This window comes from Cyprinodon tularosa, unplaced genomic scaffold (genome assembly GCF_016077235.1).
Source record: "Cyprinodon tularosa strain WSP-4 unplaced genomic scaffold, ASM1607723v1 ctg234, whole genome shotgun sequence".
NCBI classification, from domain to species: Eukaryota; Metazoa; Chordata; class Actinopteri; order Cyprinodontiformes; family Cyprinodontidae; genus Cyprinodon; species Cyprinodon tularosa.
Genome location: NW_024038875.1, coordinates 476,619 through 496,073, shown reverse-complemented (window position 1 = coordinate 496,073; position 19,455 = coordinate 476,619). Strand labels below are relative to the sequence as shown.

Genomic DNA, 19,455 nt, shown 5'->3' with positions numbered 1-19,455 from the left:
TGCAGAGACGGCAGCCTGGAGGTTCCCGCTGACTCTGAGTCCAAACAGGACAAGGTGAGACACGGCAGTGCCAGCAGCAGCATGGATGAGACCAGCTGCAGCAGTGGTCCGGCCGTCATCAAAAGAGCAGGCGCTGACGGGTGTTTATGCTCATGTCCCTCCACATGCTGCTGTGGACAGCCCAGCAACCAGTGTGGCCCCTCTTCCTCTTGTTCTAAGGACCCTATCACTACTGTGGGCAAAACATGCAAAAGTAAGCTTTGGAGAAGAGCAAGCAGTAGCAGCAGCAGCAAAGGAGACAGAAGAGTGAATGAAAAACAAGGCGACATCGATGCTCAGTTTCTGGAGCAGCGGAGCGCTAACTCCTCCGAGCTGGATTCACCGTCTCTGAGCGGTAGCCTGCCTTCAGTGGCCGACTCGCACTGTAGCCACTTGTCATCCGAGTTCAGCTGCTCCGACCCTGAAACCCTAAAACCTAGCCAACCGGCCAGCTCATCCCAGATTGACCCTCCCGCTCATCAGCCCACTATCACACCTTTGCCTGAGGTGGAGCATGACCGCCTCGAGAATCTCCCAGCTCAGAGTGGCCACGCAGCCTTCAGCCATCGCCTGCTGTCTTCATCCCCACCCGCTTCACCTAGAAAGAGAAGCAGTGGGACTTTCCTGTACATCAGCGAGGACGGCAGCGGTGGAAACACAAAGCCAGAGAGGTTTGTTGAAGAAACCACCAGAAGCACTGCCGAACAGCCTGTGAGCCCCACAAGGAAGCGATGCATACAGACAGATATTTGAAGGTACCCTTCCTTACTTTTGCTGTGTTACTGCTGCAAACTGTGTTCGCTTCATCATCAAATCTCAACATCCCCTTAAAGCTAGGAAGCTGAAGATCAGGGTTTATCAACGCAGTTATTTTGATTAGTAACATAGGGTGAGAAGGAAGTAGGCAGGAGATTTATGGATGTGTATACACAAAGAAGATCATTTGGATCTCTGGTTTTAAGTTTCAGTCAAGTTTAAAGAGCAGTGAGCTTGTTTGCAAGTAGATTTGAATGTATGAGGACATGTTTGAAGCAGGCTTTAAACTTTGTGAGATTCTGCAGATCTGCGGTGTGTTGCAGAGAGAACAGTTTCCTACAAAACATAATAGTTTCCTAAAACCCGGATCAAACCAGCGTTACGGATGCCCCAATCAGGATAATTTTATCCTAAATACCCAACTGACACATTTAACACTTTAGTGTGGTTATCAAGTCCCAGATGAACATGGAAACACATTTACTGTCCCATGAATTATTTTTAATATTGGAGCTTTTATGTGCTGTTAAAAAAATAGATAAAAATGGTATGGTTTTTCATTAGTGTCAGGATTATACCTCATTTAAAATACTCTTCTGACTCCCACTACTTGGTTGTCCTGACATGCTAGCCTAAAGCTAGCATAGTTTTATTTAGGATATTTCCAATCAGTAGTGATCAGCCTAATAACATTCCAGTCAGCTTCTAGCTCAGTTACAGACAAACTTGCTTAAAAAGTTGCTCCTTATCTCAATCAGTGAAGCCATTTGCTTTGAACATTATAAAATTCAATAAGCAGCATTTGACCTGCTTTCCATGTCGCATTTTCTACAAAGACATGTTTTGTTTTTTTGTTTTTTCAGTGCAGCAAAGAGCACAATATGACAAAAAGGAGAGGGGGATTTAGATCTTTGCATACAATATGAGGCCTGTAGAACAGCTAGTGACTTTTAAAATGCAAAAACCTGCCTTAAAAATTGCAAATACAAATCTTGCTGGGGGTGAGGCAGGAGTTAAGCTATTGGTCATTTTGAAATGTTTTTATCGGGACATGCCTAGTTTTAGAATATGTAGTGTAAGCTGCTATCATAAACCTTCTTATTAAATCTGCAAAAATGTTTCCTCTCTGGTTTAGCAGAAATCAGAGAATGATCTGATATTGTCACTGTGTCGCCAGTTTACCCTTAAAGTCCCTCAGGATGGTTAAAGTGACTCTGGGGTGTTGAGGTGGGACCAGACGATACAACAGCTTTGTATATTTTTCCTAATCAGACATAAGAAAAATTCTGTATTTGTTTTTGTTTAAGACGTGACTCATGTTTGTGTCCTATATATTTGCTTATTTTTATGGTAAACTTTGGGAAAGTGGCTTTAAAAGTTAAAGCCCTATGGTCCAAATTTGTTGGTATAATCAAATGAGAACTATCAGTTTGAATACTGATTTCTGTGCTTAAATGTTCTTAGTTGAAACCAATGACTTTCATGCAGTTACTGTTCACGATCTCTGCTGATTTATCAGATTTCACTACATGTTCAGAGTACTGTTGATGCATGAAAGGTAACTTTAATACAATTGGTTCAATTGTATATGCTACAAAGAGAGGAGCTCTATTTTCTTTTTTTTTTTTCTATAAAAATATGTAGCATCACTTAAAAGTTACAGGGCTTTTTAGAGATAAAATTGTAGATAACCAACCAAACATTGTATTTGCAATAATAAAATAAGCTTCTTAGATGACTATACAATAAGAACTGATGTCTCTTCTGTGGAAATGCATCAGCTTTATTTTGAAAATATCTTGTGCAATTAGAAACTGCTTCTGTGTAACCAAGCACATTCATCCTATTTAATATTGAGCAGTGACTGTACAGTATTAGATTTATGTTGTTTTGAATCCAAATGAAACATTCTGGATATACTTTATTAGCAGGCATTTTTCTTTTTCTTTTAGCAAATGGCTGATTCAAGAAATTGTATTTGTCCAACCTACAGTGCCTTGGGTAAATGTCCTGTGTGGTGTTTTTACTTTATTTCATTCTGTCTTCATGTGATAAATATGAAAAAATATTGTTGAAATGTCTTCTGCCTATAAACAAATTGTAACAAAAAGACAAAATCTTAAAGGAAAAACCAGCTTACGAGTTCTAAGAGCCATTTTGGCCTTCCAAAGACTCCTTTCAGGCTATGTTTTGCTGAGTTGCTCCTACTGTACTGTCCAAATTGACAATGATTACACCAAAATGTTTCCCTGTAGCTGCCAAAGTCTGTGTACGAATACGGCGCATGTTGGCATTAAAATATGTTGAATTCAGAGCAGTTTGCTTCATCAGCTTCAGACTGCACTAAAGCTTCATCTACGGTTTTGCAGCCTGACAACTTAGCTGATATCTACCAGCTGCTTTCTGAGCTGCTCAACAGTGATTAGGAATTTCTCACTCTCTTTTAGATAAACCTCACACAGTTTATTTTCCTCATGTCTGAACTCCTTATTTAATTTAATTTCTCTGTTTCTATTTAAAAGGCTGATGTCATGTTTTTATTTCTCTAATTTTGGTGAAAAGAGGCTTATGCTATTTGAAACCTTCTGTATTTTGATTCCTTGCATTTGAATGTGCATGTCAATGCATATCCTTAAAAAATAAAAATGTCAATCAAGCATTTTGTGACTGTTTATTAGAACATTTTGTTTGGGGTTTTTTTTCTGACGCCTCTGTTATTTTCAGATTTTCCACCAAACCATTGCAAACCAAAAGATCTCAGCACATTTTTTACCATTTTCCATAATTTTTAATTCCCTTTCCATGTATAGCTTCCCTTTAATAACCACATGACATTTATTTTTTGTCTCAATCTAAATAAACGTTTTAAGAAAACTTTCCCTTAGGGGTAGTGAAAGCAAAATTACAACAAACGCAGGACTCATGGTAATTTATTCACATATTTATTTACATACAGTTCATGCCTTAACATTCCATGAGGGAATAAAAACATTTTCAGAATAAGCTGAGCTTTGCTCCTCAGTACTAGAAGCAATTATCTTATTTGAAAACACACCTAATTAAATAAAAGCTGTGGCACATTGCTGTATAGCGTTGGATGTAGATTTTACATCCCTGTTCCTGTTAAGTATGTCAACTAGATGTATTCTCTTTCAGAAATTAGATTTTTTTCTTTAGCCCTCTGTGGTTTACTTTCAAAGCTTAAGTCTTTTATTTTGCCTCAGTGCAGGTCATTTGATTTTAAGTTGTCAAAAAAAGTCCCTTGTTTTTTTTTAGTTTTTTATTTTTATTTTTTTTTTTAGAAAAGCACCATATCTGAATGGCATGTGTATAGTTTATCCAGAGTAATTCAGGTCAGGGTAACAAATTATTCCTATGCAATGATGCAGTAAAAATTGGGTAGAAATATGTGTTGCCTGGCTGTTTAAAAACCTTCCCAGGCTTTTTAAAGTATAGCTTAAGTATTGTTTGTTTGGCTCTTAATGTTAATATCCAAGGTTTTCATGTGTGCAGTGTACTGTTATTTTTAAATGGTGTATGATGATGAGAGGTTGATCCACACCATCAACTTTTATATAAAATATTTAATTTATTAAATACTGGCGTTCCCCAGAGGGATAAACATTTTATATTGCGACTTTCAGATTCTCCATGTGTATTCTCAACCTCAGTGCTAATGCTTTTGCTTTTTGATTATGTCTACTGTGATCTTGGTGTAGGTAAATATGATCCTGTACACACGTTGTACTTAAAGCAACCACAGGGCTTTTTACAGATGCACCAAACATCCTTATCCCCCTATTTAGTTCACCAAACCTGACTCATCGAGGAGGTTTTATGACCATTTCTGAGTAACCAAGTCAAGCAATCCTATTTCATCCCTCCTGTTCTCAAGATAAGCCTATAATGATGGTAATATCGCTGGAAGATTTTACTATGAAGCAATCTGGTAAGTCACAACCTTTTTTTCCCCCCCTGTCTAACTGGATTTTAGAGGCTGTTGGTCTGAATTTGAATCCATTTGAATGAGAGGATAGTGGGAACTAAAGATTAGGTCGATGACAAGGAGGCCTTCCTGGTTCATCATCAAAGATAAAGCTCCAAAATATAATTTGAATGATGAAAAGGGTGTGATTACTCTGATATACTGTTTGTACACACTGGTTATTGGTCATTTGTGGCAAGCAATTAAAAATAACACCCCTTTTAAATAGTTGTATCTCTTAAATTGCATAGCTAATTGTTTTTACTGAAATCCGTTTGATCTAGGGCAAGTTTGAAAGCAATATTTAACGTTAAACTATTTTCGTATCAGCCCTATAACTTAAGATGAATTTAATGCATTTTAAATTCAAATCAATTGAAGAGAAATTAAATGTAACTAATAGGCTGTTTTGTTTTAAAGAGTTAATGTTGATAGCTGCACCAGGTGATTCACAGGCCAAAAAACTTCATCAAGAAACAAAAGGACATTTTGTGTGTCTGTATTGTTGTTCCTTGTATCAACAAATCACAGGTCTTAGAGAGCTTGTAAAAAATTGACCCAAATGTCTCTAAGGGGATCTAGAAGAGCAAAACACTTTTTTTCTCATCTACTATAATCTAATTACTACATCTGTCTAAAAAAAAAAAAAAAACGCTTATAATAATTAAAGATCTACAATCTGTTAAGTGACCTGTACCCAAAATGTCAAGAATTAGAAGTAAATTCCCTTTTTTTTTTACATGGCTCAGTAAAACACTACTCATCTCTTTCTTCTCAGTGTGTTACAATCTACACCAGTATAAAATATATCTGATTAGTTTCCCTCCATTATTTCCAGCTCAATGAAATAAACATCTCTCAAACTAAAATGCTTTAATCTTTTTGTATTTTATCCTAAGTGTGTTAGAAATTTCAGTAAGGCACACAATGTCCACTCTCTCCTTCCTCCTTTAATCCACACATAACAGAAATTTAATGTCTTTCACATGTAACTGTACAATAGTTTACGTCACAATGGTAATGATAAAAACTGCAGGCAGATTACACATACCTTGACGTTAGCTTTTTCAAATTAAGCATCCTGTTTTGTAAGCGGTGTGCAGAGCAGTTGTGCATTACACAAGACATGTACCGGTAATGCTGAGAAGCTGGTTATTCATTGCGCTTCAGAGTAACTGGCTGTCATTCTCCCTTTTTAGTCCACTGATAACTGGAAAAGGGCTTCTACAGTGAGGCATAAAAACAGCTGGGCCAAATATCCAGGTATTGCAAATGGCTGTCAATGGCCAGCCAAAATCTTATCTGTGGGATCCTACTTAAAGCTCTAAATGGACAAGCTCCATTGTAGGTCAGAGGTTTGATTACTCGATAAGTTCTGAGTGAGCTCCTTCTCACCGGGCTAGTGGTTTATATTTCTTTAAAGTTGATTTGGAGGCAGATCTTTTAGTTTTTAGGTTCATCTCATGTGAACCAACTTCCAGTTTTAGTCCATGAGGACCAAAAGTAGGCTTAAGTTTCCTTTTCAGTAAAGCTTATAAGGTACAGTGGCTTAGGGTATCCTCAGCTATCTCTGTAGCTATGCTGCTATCTTCTTAAGATGCTGGAAGACATGCTGTACTTTTTTTTTTTTTAAGGTGTGACATTTTCCTTAAAATGGGTACCAGACTTACTGCTGCTGCCAACAACTTTATGTTCTCCTTCTAATAAACCTTTCTGCCTTTACCCTCGCCACTCTTCACCCAAAGCAACTGAAATAACCTCTATTGTGAATAATTCTGTAGTATTAATTCTATACGCTCAAAAACTGGGAGAATTACCTCTCATCTGCTTAGGTGTGTTTCTCTCTTATACGACTCAACTTAAGGAGCTATTATCTTTAACCCTTGTCTTTCATTAAAGAAATAACACCTGGAATAGTGCTTCTATGTGTTTTGTCTTTCTGCCTGAAAGTTCAAGCTTAGGCACATATTATTATTCACAACAGTCAACCATACTTTGCAAAATCAACAAGATCTGAATTGAAAAAATAAGAGGTACATGTCCCTGTTTTTTTATGAAGCTGATTTACAGGACATGTCGGATTTGAACTGTAGATTTAAAACAAGCACTAACAAGATAACATCAGAATGTGGTAAAAATGTTGCAACAATGATACATGTTGATTCTTTTTGTACCTTTTAAAATAAGAAAAAAATATATACTGCTTATTTTTATTGAAATAGTTGGAAATATATGTGTTAACTTCTTTTCAGTTGAAAAGTTATTCTCTTTTTGCTCTGATCAATACAGAAAAAGCTTAAATATACCTGAAGACCCCAACTTCTAGCATGCCATTGTGCAGTCTCCACCTGTGCACAATGAAGTGTCACCATGTCTGCAGGGGTTGATCAGATTTTTTTCATAACTTTTTTGATTTCTTGTAAAAACTTGTGTGCAATTTTTTCAATCCATTTCATACAGACTTCCCTAAATGTGTGGAGCTGTGTTGGTGCCACTGAACATTTGTTCTGAGTTTAAGCCTCATGTGTGTTCAGTCTTGTCTATCAAGCTTTGCCTCAGTAGACACGTCACCTCTTCAAGCTCCTGCTCAGCCTCGTGGACTTTGGGGTCCAGCTGGAGGACCTCCTGGAGGTCGCCGCTGGCTGACAGGTAATCCTGGCATGTGATTACAGAAAAACAACATCAGAAAAAAAGGTAAAAAAAAAAAGAAAAGAGTGGTAGGGATGTGTTTATCACCTGCAGTCCCTTAAAAGCCAGCGCCCGTCTGTAGAAGGCTTTCTTGTTGGCTGGATCCATCTGCAGTGCAGAGTCACAGTCCTGTTTGGCCTCTTCATACCGATTTAGTTTAAGGAAACAAATTGCTCTAGTAGGGAAAGACAACCATTCGGTTTTTAAAAAAATATTCTTTTTTTTAAAACATCTTCCTAAAACACAAAAAAGAACATCCATGGCTCTAACAATGTTTCCATACCAAGTCTTTTAACCTCTTAGATTACGTATTGCTGCAACTAAATTCTTGTTAAGGGCTGAACCTTTATTATCTGGGTATAAAAATACGATGCAACATAACATTTAATGTGTTTGAATAGACATATCTTCCCTTAGTAAATACTGTATATAGTGCCCTCTGCTGTTTGTGTAAGATTAAAGTCACTGAAGAGAATGTTAGAAAAACTTTCTGGATTAATAACACAATATTTATTATGTGGACGGACTGGAGAGTTTAAGCAGACACATTTATCAGCCTGGTTTAGGTTAAGTTCTGATGTTCTGTGTATTTTGGATCACTGTCCTGTTGAAACAGTCAACTATGTCTAAGTTCCAGCCATCTGTCCCAAAGATTCACCCTTAGATTAAACAAAAGCTCAAGCCTATCATAAACTGGAAAGTTTAATATCAGCATGGACTTAGAAGTTGCTGGCCAATAATCAAGCTCTTGCTCTAAAGTGGACAGCTCATAGCTCATAAAAACTGAGCTTTTTGGTCATGAGGACCAAAATAAACTTAGTAAGAGTCAAGGTGAGGCATTAAAACTGGATAACATTGTACAAAGTTATCAAACGCGGCAGTAGTATCATGATGTGGTGAGGATTGTTGTCAGTGGTACTAGTGCAACAGACAAGATGAGTGGGATTATGAACACCAAGAGCATCCATCTAAATTAAAAAACACCAAACTGACCCTGTTAACGATGGATATAGTTCGCGTAAAAGCCAGATCTGCAAAAAGCAATAAAGATATTAACATTTTTGACCTTTTTTGATTACAGGGGCTCTTCTATAACCTATATTTTAATTATGTATTTCAAATAATTAACTGTTGAAATCCATTATTAAATAGCTAATATATTAGGATATTCATGCTCATAATGAATGTATGTAAAGTTTGAAGTAAATTCTTCTCTTCAGCAAATCAAGCTTTGTGTGTTTTCCTAAAACATGAATGTTCCTGTGTGGTTTGGACTAACCTGTTTGTGTAAACGGTACATTCATCAGGTTTTATGGAGAGACATTCACTGTACTTCTCCAGGGCCTCCTGGAAATGTCCCTTCTTCACCAAACTGTTGCCTTCATGTTTGAGTAAAGTGAAGGAAGCCTCTTTTCTTCTAGCTACAGAGAACAGAGAATTTATCAAAACCTCTAAACATAAACAAGCACATAAAAAAAAGCCTATAGCTACTTTTCATGAAGGGTCAGTTTTCATCACTGTAGGGTTGTTTTTTTCCCTATGCATCAGGGGATGACTGCATTTAATGGATACCACTTAAGAAGCCTGTTAGGACTTTTTCGGGGCCTATCAATAAATGAAGCAGAGCAGATGAGTCGATTCCTCCTGAGCTAGCTGTCTGCTGTGCTGAGGAAGCCTCTACAACTAATGACTAAATAATGAAAATTTCCTAACGCAGCCCCACACTCAGCACACACATTTCCACAGTTTATTAGATACATTTCAGTGTAAATTTCTGCCAAATTTATGACTCATTACGAAAGAAAAGAAAATGAAGAGTCTGTCATCATTTAAGGTAAACTTGAATTTGTTTGCATATTTCCAAATTTTTGTTTTGAATATCGGTAATTGGACTGGCCTTCAGAAATAATAGTGTTAAAATGAATTAATCAAAAGTCAATATAATACAGAAGCTAATCAGTTGTATTGTTTATCTGTTTATCTGACTTAACTCTAAAAGCAAATGTTAATAAAAATGCAATTACAATGATAAATGTCTCTGTTTCTATAGCTTTCTATGTTAGTTTATACAACATACAGCCTTTAAACATGTTCTATATGCTTTTTAAATGCTCCAAAGCCATAAAACTGACCATGGCAACATTTTGTTCATTGTGTGCTTAAAATAGGAAAGGTAGACAAAGGCTAAAAGCCATTGACAGCAGAGTCAAAGTGCCTGATATGTGCAAAATGCTCGTTCTTGGCCCTCGGTCCTGGGATTATTGGATCTGAATGTTATGTGTGAATGTGCGTACGCCATTTTATTTTATTTATTTTTTCAAAGAGTCTATGTTTTGCGAGTGGGCGCACTAGGGTGGGAAGGTGTGATTGAGAATGTGTATATATATATATATAATTTTAATTTTTTTGTCAGGTTTGGGTCTGAACTGCTCCATCTCAAGTCTCCGCTAAGTGTGGAGCCCATTCCCCCCGTCCTGCCCCCTTCTGCTTGCTGGTGCTTCGGCCCGCCGGTGCACTGGTGGTGCTCAGTGTTTGGGAGTGGTTGCCCGGCTGGGTGCTGGCTTATTCCTGGTCTTATGGCCGATTCCACTTCAGGGTGGCTGGCTGACGGTGAAGCCCCCGAGCTCGTCCCCGCGGCTCCTGGGGGCTTGTGGGGATGTCCTCTGGGCCTGGGTTGGCCCCTCCTGGGCGTCTTTACTCTGGGGATCCGGCGCTTGCCTCTGTGCTCTGGAGGGGTGGCTCTTCACAACCACTATTGAGTATTTTTCCTTTGGATAAAGTTACTTGCACATGTGCACTCTAACAACTACAGGTGCTTGGTTCCAGGTACTTAGAGATTAACTTCCAAACAGAAAGCGCATATACTTATCTACAGCTACCACAGTATACATGTCAGATTAAATATTACTACTTATACTTCAGCGATAGTATCAAGGTGCCACTTAATTGTATCTCTTATACTATATGTACTATATGCTGTGAGATGTTTGTCACAGCAAGAGTTAATACCCTACAAGCTGTTCTACGAAAGTTAATGTATAAGTTTATTTGTAGGTTAAATGCATCTGAAAACGATATTATTTTGTCACTCCCTGATACCACACGTAGTGCAATCCGATATCAGTCTAAGCTGTGGGGACACTGGTATTCCTGTCTTCTTAAAGATCCTATTTAATCGATAATGGTACTTGTATTGTGTTTTTATCATTAACTATTTTTATTTTATTTTTATGTATGTATTTATTGGACCATGAGTCTGGAATAAAGTTTATCTATCTATCTATCTATCTATCTATCTATCTATCTATCTATCTATCTATCTATCTATCTATCTATCTATCTATCTATCTATCTATCTATCTATCTATCTATCTATCTATCTATCTATCTATATCTGTTGGATGTGTTGTTCCTTTTACAGAAGACATTTTATCATTGTCTCACTTTTATCTCCTCTTTCTTTCATCTTTTCTCCTTTTTTAGGTTTTTCCTTTCCTGTTCTTCTTACATCGCAGTGTCCATATAATCTATAATACTCCCTGCATGAATCATACTAAAGCTATTTATATGCATAAATCAAATGGAACATTATGGCGATAGCCGTACTGCTCTACTTGTGAAAGCAAAATCTGTTGGGCTCTTTTTGGCATCAAGAAAATTATTATTATTATTGCCACATTGCCAGACAGGACACTGTTAAAAAAAATAAAGAAAGAAAGAAAATGCGCGATAAAGCACCTGAGAGATGCTTCACCTTCATTTGATCATCGACTCTTTGCCAAGTTCTCAACATGCAGAAAATCTTCTTTTAAAACATACCATTGTCTGTCAGGCTGCTTATCTATAGTCATTTTAATAGATATGACTGAAGAAATTTAATCAAATGCGTCTTTGTGATAGTCTGCTGGTAACAGTGCTGCTGGGACTTAAATTAGGAAGTGTTAAAATGCAACAAAAAAGAAAATATCTAAAGTTGCATTCAAAAGATATTAATCATAATCATCTTTTTGCACTGTGTTTTTTTCTTCCACAACGTTTACGTTTGATCACTGCTACACACTAAAAAATTGAAAAGTCATGAGAGCTGTACAAAATGAAATTTTGTTTTGTATACACTCTGTGTGTACAAAATGATAATAAAGTTTGTCTAAGTCATAAAACCTGGAAAAACTGCCCCTGTTAGCTCATCCTGGACAAACCTCATTGTAGTAAAAGGCTGAAATGTAAACCTGTGACTGCGTATTGTATTCAATTCAGTGCAATTAGTCTTGACTCACACAAATTAGTGTTGACTCAACCAAATTAGTGTTGACTTAAACAAATAGTAAAGGACTTTGTATAAAATATACAGCCCCATTTTAAGTTGGATCTTTAAAAATTATTACTAAGTTTGACTGAGTTTTTGTACCTAAAGCCTTATTGGTCAGGCAGCTCAGTTTAAATGAGTGTTTTAAGAAAAGCTTCAGACACTGAACTAGAAATTTGTGGAAAAGTAAAGTGCCCATATTTAACTATATTGACACTGCCTCTCTCTCTCCCCCGTTCAGGATCTCCAGACCCTCTGCATTACATTAACGCACACTCTACTGTGTATATAGTATATAGCTATGTACTATAATATTGCAAATAATATATTGTATGTTGTATGTTTGTACATAGCTATAGATTCTGTGTATATTTTTATTTTGTCTACATCAACACCAAGTGAAATTCCTTGTAAGTGAAAATCTACTTGGCAATAAAATGTGTTGTGATTCTGATATTATAATGCTGATCTTTACCACAATCATGCTAAAAGTGGTATTTCACTTGGTTAATGCATTTCTGACTAATCTTCATGAGTTCTGTTGTCTAATCAGCAGCCCATCCCTCCCCTGTGAAATTGGAGAATATCTACATGAAAAAAAGGCTCTGTCCAGGAAGCTACCTTAAGCTAGCTGTGCTGGCCACTTTCTCCGATCAAGAAGGGGTGATGTGATGTAGAGCGCAATGATTCCAGCTCAAAGTTAAGACAAAGCGGCTCATTTAGCAGCTAATTTACAAAGTGCAGCAATGCTAATGTCACATGAAAGTCTGTTTCACAGCTTCTGCTCTGTAAAAGATTCTCATTAGATCATAAAATCAAATATCTGTCTCTCTCAGGGAATCTTTCAATTGAAAATTTTGTTTTAATTTCTTCCTCAGCACAACAAAACAATTTATTTTAATGTTTCTATACATTCTAAATGAGACTCACTCAAAATTAAAATGACTTTTTATCCAGCTGGTTGGAGTCACCTGGGCTGTTTGAAGAGTCTCTGACCCCTGAGGGGAACCTGACCTGAATTGTTCCATTACAGCAGCTCTCCAGTCTGTGAGGATCGGCTTCTCTTTGCATTATTGATACAACCCTAAACACAACACACCGCCAGCTGGAGCAGCTTTTGTCCTACTCAGCATTTACTCACTCATTCTTAGCCAATGCAGCTTTCTAAACTCATAATTAAAAATCTTATTTTTGCAAATTTCACTCCACTTTACTGCAGGTGCTTTATTTTTTTTTTTTTTTGTTTTTCAACAGAGGTCAGTACCTGCTGATATATTTACATATATACAGAGTGTCAGTTGTTGGTTGTAGGCAGGGAGCATAGTAATGTAACCTACCTTCCTCCTGTGCAGCCCTGGCGGCTCGCGCCTGGGCCAGCTCAATGCTGACTGGTTTCTCTCTGTGCTGCTGCTGGATGGACAGAGGCACAACAGGGATCTCCGGCAGCTTGTCTCTCCATTCAGGCCCGTCCTGCTCAATGAGCGCCTTGGTAATTCTGGCAGATGACAAGGAAACCAATGCCACATAAGGGTTTTCCCTTACAAGAAAAACACTGAAACAGGGTTTGTAGGCTCAGCATCGATCTATGAACAATTTCATTCAGATTTCTTCCCTCTATTAGGCTTGAGCAATATACAGTACTAATGAATGTGTGTTGCGCATTGCTTTGCTAGAAAGACTGGACACAGATTTATATTTTAAGTACAACCTTACTGCCAAGAAAGCAGAAAAAAAGACTCCTATTTGGATTAGGGCTGCAACCAAAGATTATTTCCATATCAATTAACTTGTGGATTATTTTATTCGGTTAATTGATTAATAATTGGATAGTCAAAGGATACTTATGGAAGATTTCTTTTACAAATGTAAACCAGGTGAAAATAAAACTTTTCCATTTGAGAAGTTCTGAATAGAGCCTATTGACAGATAAAGTATTTTTTTTTTATCTTAAATGCAAACAATTTCTTATATTTTTTTAAACTTTTATATAATTACTGCGCTAAGTGGGTTACTTTTTCAACTAAAGGCATGCTTTGGAGTCTCTACACTCCAGTTAACCAATAATCAATTACTAAATTATTTGATGATGTCAATAATTGATTAATCACGATTAATCCGATTAATTGTTTCAGCCCTAATCTGGACCAAAAAAAACTTCAATTAAGTGAGTTAATGGCAGCTTTGTAACATGGTATGGATACCAGTACCTCAAAGTTCAACTTATCTCTGGATAGTGAGAGGTTTGCTTCTTTGTTGTTTTAACTGATGAAAGGGGAGGATTTAAATGTTCTTTAGGGTTTATACAGGTGGAAAAGGTATTTTTATTCAAGGACATTAATGCCCATGTGGTGTGCTATGACTGGAGAGAACAATGATTATTGTTCTGTTGGATAAGCATAAGGAGACCTTGTCAACCTAAAAAAGTCGTGAAAAATTGGGTACGTTTAGGGCGTATGTTAGGTTTGTTAAGTAAATACGGCTGTTTAAAATTTTATGACTTTTTCATAAAACCAGATATAAAATAGAAAAATGCTGACTTGATTGATTCTGAACTTCACACCTCCTGCTCTTAGCTGACCAAACCAAAACTGATGTTTGTGTCTGTGTTTATCTAACCTGTGGATGCTATCATGAGCTGCCTGCACCCCGTTGTCGATCTGCAGTACCATCTTGTAATCTACGTAGGCCTTCCTGTAGCGTTCCAGTGACTCATTGGCTAGGGCTCTGCGCAACAAGGGCTTTAAGGAGAAAGGCTGCAGCTCTAAAGCCCTAAGAGGATCAGAGAGATGCACAGACCGGATCAAACCATGTCCTTCACTGTGTCTAAATGAGCCTGTTTCAAAAGTGTGACTTGATTCTACTTTTTCTTCATGAGGAAAAACATGCAATTATCCTACTGTAGGTGTACATTTTATTCAGAATATATCCCAAAATTTTGCCTCTAGAATGCAGCAAAAGCAAAACAAACACATTCCAAGAGTTAGCGTTGTATAAATGAAAACAAAATCCAAGTTAAAAAAATAACCAATTAAATCCATATTTGTATAGATAAAGGAGTCAAAAGATATAAGCACCAAAACTAAAGGAAAACAAATGATTCAGATGAAAACACAAAAATATAAAAGTAAGAAATCACTGACATGAAAGTGAGCAATATAAGAAAATAATCCAGAGAGAACCGGGATTAATAGGTTATATTCAAAAATATTGTCTGTTATGTATATTCAAGAGATATTAAAATACAGTCAATCATTGATTAAGTATGACAGACTAATAGATTCATTGGCTGTTATAATCTGCCTTAAAAAGGGTTAATATCATTTTTCCCATATGTCTATCATTTCATATTTATATTCATAGCTTATATAATAGTCCACTCTGCTATGGCTACCTCAAAGTTTTGTATTGAGACCCCTAACTTTTCTGTTTTCTGATATTATAAACTCAATTCCATTTAGGTTGAAAATACTCGATTCCAAAGCGACAAAGTACAAATGAAATAAAAAAAAAAATCTATTTAATTGTTTAGAGGTAGCCTAATTTTGTATCTTGTATCTAGATGCTAGATATTTATTCATTTCTTCAAGGTTCATATTCGGCCTGTATTCCTTGACATTACTTATTTGAGCAATACAAACAACCTTTAATTAATTTCGTCATTTGATTAATTTGCATTTTTTAATTTTATATGTTAAAATGTGATTAGTAAAACTGCTCAGGTTATCTTTAAAATTTGTTTGAAACAAAGAAATAATAGAAAATATCTGTAAAAGGGCAAATGTTGTTTCACAATACTGAAATCAAGCTCATTTTTACTCACTGCTTATAAACTCTGTTGTATGGACATTATGCTTTTTAACTCAATTGGTCTTTTATCATGACAGATAAATAAAAAAACTTATAGATTTGGTCACACACTTGTCGCAGTCTTGTATGCAGTCTCTGCTATTTCCATCCTTCAGGTAACAAGCAGCTCTGTTGGAGTAGATGATACTCAGATCTTCTGGGCTGTCAATGCCTGGAAGGGTTAACAGCATTTAAGATAACTGCATTGTTGATCTTGATACAATATTACAAGAGACCTTCAAACATATATAATGTATTTCATCTTAAAAGTAGATCCAAAACCTAACAATAACTGGAAATAAAAACAATTCAATATAAAAATAAATACTTTTTTCTACTGTTCCTCCAGGCACTAAAGATGTTAGCCTTTGAGAGACAATCTGATTGGTTTCAGAAATGCTGAAGGGTAAAATGTGCTCACAATTTCTAATGATGTTGTATAATTTCTCTATTTTATTTGTGAGCCTCATCCGGGAAGCAGAACCTCAGCTTAGTTAAGTTTAATTAGCACACACAAAAAAATATAACAACGTTTAGAGATTTGAAAAATAGGTGTTCATGATACCATTAGACATTATGGTTAGTGCTTTTCTGTACTTGCCAGTTAACCTGGCCAATTATTTATAACATTTGAAAAATAATGTATTAATAAAACCATTAAGAATTTAATGTTAATGCTTTTAAAGCTACAGTACAAAATATATATGCAGTGCTTCTCAAAACTACTCTACCTCTTAAACATTTTATTCCATCCCAATGCTACAACCACGAGCTAGATTATATGAACCTGAACAAAGTTGTACATAACTATGAAAGGTATATAATGCATGGTTTTCACATTCTTAAGCATTAAAAAATCTTAAGCATGTAGAGTACGTTCTTGACCCCTCTTAAGAAACATTTTGTGTGCTGCAATCACAGTTGAGAGTTTTTGTAGGTCTAATTTCACTAAGTTTGTGCATCTGCATCCTAAAATTCTTTACCATTTTTCCCCTAAAATAAATTTTACTAAAAGGGATCCCCACAGCATGCTGATGCCACCACCATGCATAACATGTAGTGACCATATTCTCTCATTCTGCATCTCTGCAGCTTCACTGAAGCTATTGTTAAGTGATGCAATGGGGACTGGTTCAAATGAATATTAGTAAGAGGTATCAGAGTAAAGGGGTACAATTAAAAATAGTGAACACTCTTTTTCCAGGGATTGTTAAAAAATGGAACATTATGGTCATTAGGAGTTTATAAAATATTTTAACATTTTAGTGAGTGACCCATCTGCTGCATTTACATGTAACTGCAATAAATAACAATCTATAAAAATAGATTGTTTTGACTAAAGTTAGAGCTAAAAAAATTGTTTTAAGAAAATCTACTCTAATTTAAATTGTAATAATATTTTTAATTTATTCATTTAGGACAGTTAGACTGTTTCTGTTCAGGTTCTGGTGTATTAAAAGCCCAATTTAATGCTGTGATGGCTTTTTTTTTTTTTAATATATATATAAAATCTGGGGTTTATTTCAGTTGTTCCTCACCTGCCTCATAACATCCATCTATAGCCAGGGAGTACTTCTCTATCGCGTCTCCAAACTGGCCATTTTTAAAGAGGTGGTTTCCTTCATTCTTCAGCCGGGCCAGGTGAGGAGGTAAAGCTCCAGCCGGAGCATCCAGGTAACTCCTATCCCCTCCTGAGCTTTCCGACTGCTGCTTCTGCTCCTCTGCCTCTCCTTCTCGGCGTTTTTCTCTCGGTGCGCCGTTTGCCACCTCCTTTCCAGCAGCTCTGGGAGCCTGCAGGTTCTCCTGTCCCCGCCTGGGGGTCGCTCCTCCTCCGCTGCTGCCGGGGGGTTTATCCTGCGCGTTCCCCATGGCTGAGCTCCCCTCCGCAGTGCGTCCAAACTCTTCCTCCTTTCTCCCTCTGCAGCTACATCTGTGGACTGGATGAGGGATTTCTCCTGGACACACCTCCTCTCGGAGGTGTCAGAAGTGATGTCATGATAGGGGGGGGTTGCAGAGCTGCTGCAGCTGATGGGGAAGACTCAGAGCTGAAGGCAGGGGAGGCTCCAGCATAAGTAGGGCCCTTTACGGGCCCCTGGCTCTGTCAAAGGAGCCCATTAAAATAAATAAAAGAAAGCTCTATTATATTTCATAAAAAAAATAATAATAATTTAAAACATCTATCCCATTCTCCACCTTTAAAAAGGCGCTCACCACAGCTGCAAGTTTGACTTCATTAGGAGTGACACTAAGATAAGATGTAGTGCTTAAAGGGGAACGCCATTTTTTTTACATTGGCTCCTTGATTTTACGTTATTACATCATGTTCTACTCACCCATATGGTTTTGGTTCAACTGGAGCTGTTCTGAAGATATTCCGTTAGGTTATATCCATGTAACATCTTCCTATGGGCAAACGAGTTGAAGGCACAAACTAGACTGTTCATAATTTATTCTTTATGGTACGTCATTATTCATAACATGTAGGCAAATCACTGTCCCCCAGACATCCGCGGTTATATTTTTTATATTTATATGTTTTACAAACAAAGTGGTGCGTGTATGACGTCATCCGCGCGCTCCGGGTACCGTTCATTCTTCCTGTCCGCTGAACTGCTGCTAGTTTTACTCACATGCCTGGAAGATGTCTAGTGCTTCTACCACAGATGATATCGCTCTTGATATGGAATTGAAGGATTCACATTAGCTAGCAGAATGAATAGAAGGGGTAGGGCGTAGCCGTCTGTGGCCCGGGCTTCCTGTTACGACTCCAGTCCGCATGCACGGATGTTGTCATACACGCGCCGCTTTGTTTTAATATAACCTGACGGAATATCTTCAGAACGGCTCCAAATGACACAAAACTTATATGGGTGAATAGAACATGATGTAATAATGTAAAATCCAGGGGCCAATGTAAAAAAAAAAAAAAAAACAGTTCCCCTTTAAGGGGCAGTTTGGGATTCAGCCTTTGAGAAGTCCCTGTGTAAATGACCTATAGACAAAAGGCATCGTGTCCTTACAGACTTTTTGGAAGCAGCCAAGGATTATAGAGACACCAATTTCTTTTTTCCAGCAGGACTTGGTAACCTCCATGTACTATATACCGTAGGTTAGTTCAATGATTGTGGTGCAAACTGGTCTGACCCCAAACCAGGGAACTCTGGTCTTTAAGACCCACTGTCCCACCTTTTAGATGTGTCTATGCTCCAACACACCTGAATCAAATGATTTCCATTACATACCAGAGAGGTCTCTTAATAGTTTATTTCAGTCAGATGTGTGCATGAAGGAAAAATAATGTAAAACATGTAGGGAAGTGGGTCATGAGGACCAAGGTGGAAGACAATTGCCATGAAGTGGACTTAAGTGCAAATCCTGGAGGTTTGGTGTACTACTTTTAGATGTCTTAATTTTCCTACACATCAAATGCTTTACCCTCTCCACTAGTAGGAAGCCAAGGGGTCCATCCAAATACTGCAAGTCGGTAACCACTCCTAATTCATAGCAGCAGTGCATCAGAGGTCGCTATAAGTTCTGTCTGAAAAGTTCTGTAAGTAAGATTTGAAAAAAAGCCTGTATGCTTCCTGTCGGGAGGTTATTCAGCATAGGGAGCTCCAAATGTTCCCATCTGGTGTTCCTCACATGTATGGTGACAAGCGTCCCTTCATAGAGCTTCAGCTGTTCTTTAGATGTAATATGCCTTTTTTTTTTGTTCCTTTCAGAAAGCTGTAGTCCCAATTTGACAAGCACCATCTATGTGTTTCAGTTACATTATGAGTAGCAATCTATTTGCTGTATTCGGATAGATCAGTTCTTCAGAGCTCCATTAATGACT

At 37.2% G+C, this 19,455-nt stretch overlaps 2 protein-coding genes across 2 annotated transcripts in view; one reads left to right on the top strand and one right to left on the bottom strand.

Moving 5' to 3' along the window:
* Positions 1 to 3,475, top strand: part of rnf19a (ring finger protein 19A, RBR E3 ubiquitin protein ligase) — a 34,090-nt gene extending 30,615 nt beyond the window's left edge. The window contains exon 10 of the mRNA XM_038287092.1: positions 6 to 3,475. Coding sequence (XP_038143020.1) covers positions 6 to 792 — 787 coding nt within the window. The 3' untranslated portion in view covers positions 793 to 3,475. The remainder of the gene's footprint in view (positions 1 to 5) is intronic.
* Positions 3,476 to 3,721: 246 nt separating this feature from the next.
* spag1a (sperm associated antigen 1a) lies at positions 3,722 to 17,617 on the bottom strand. The gene is made up of 7 exons (XM_038287093.1): positions 17,159 to 17,617; positions 15,693 to 15,792; positions 14,391 to 14,543; positions 13,112 to 13,269; positions 8,748 to 8,889; positions 7,517 to 7,643; positions 3,722 to 7,435 (listed from the first exon to the last, which is right to left on the bottom strand). The coding sequence occupies exons 1-7, from the start codon at positions 17,487 to 17,489 to the stop codon at positions 7,301 to 7,303; spliced, it is 1,146 nt and encodes a 381-aa protein (XP_038143021.1). The 5' UTR covers positions 17,490 to 17,617; the 3' UTR covers positions 3,722 to 7,300.
* Between the last annotated feature and the right edge of the window lie 1,838 nt (positions 17,618 to 19,455).

Coding starts and splice junctions, on each gene's coding strand:
- spag1a (XM_038287093.1), bottom strand. CDS start 17,489: ATGGGGAACGCGCAGGATAAACCCCCCGGCAGCAGCGGAGGAGGAGCG. Junction 8,890..13,111: donor CAGGGCTGCACAGGAGGAAG/GTAGGTTACATT, acceptor TGTTCTCTGTAG/CTAGAAGAAAAGAGGCTTCC. Junction 7,644..8,747: donor TGTACCGTTTACACAAACAG/GTTAGTCCAAAC, acceptor TTTCCCTACTAG/AGCAATTTGTTTCCTTAAAC.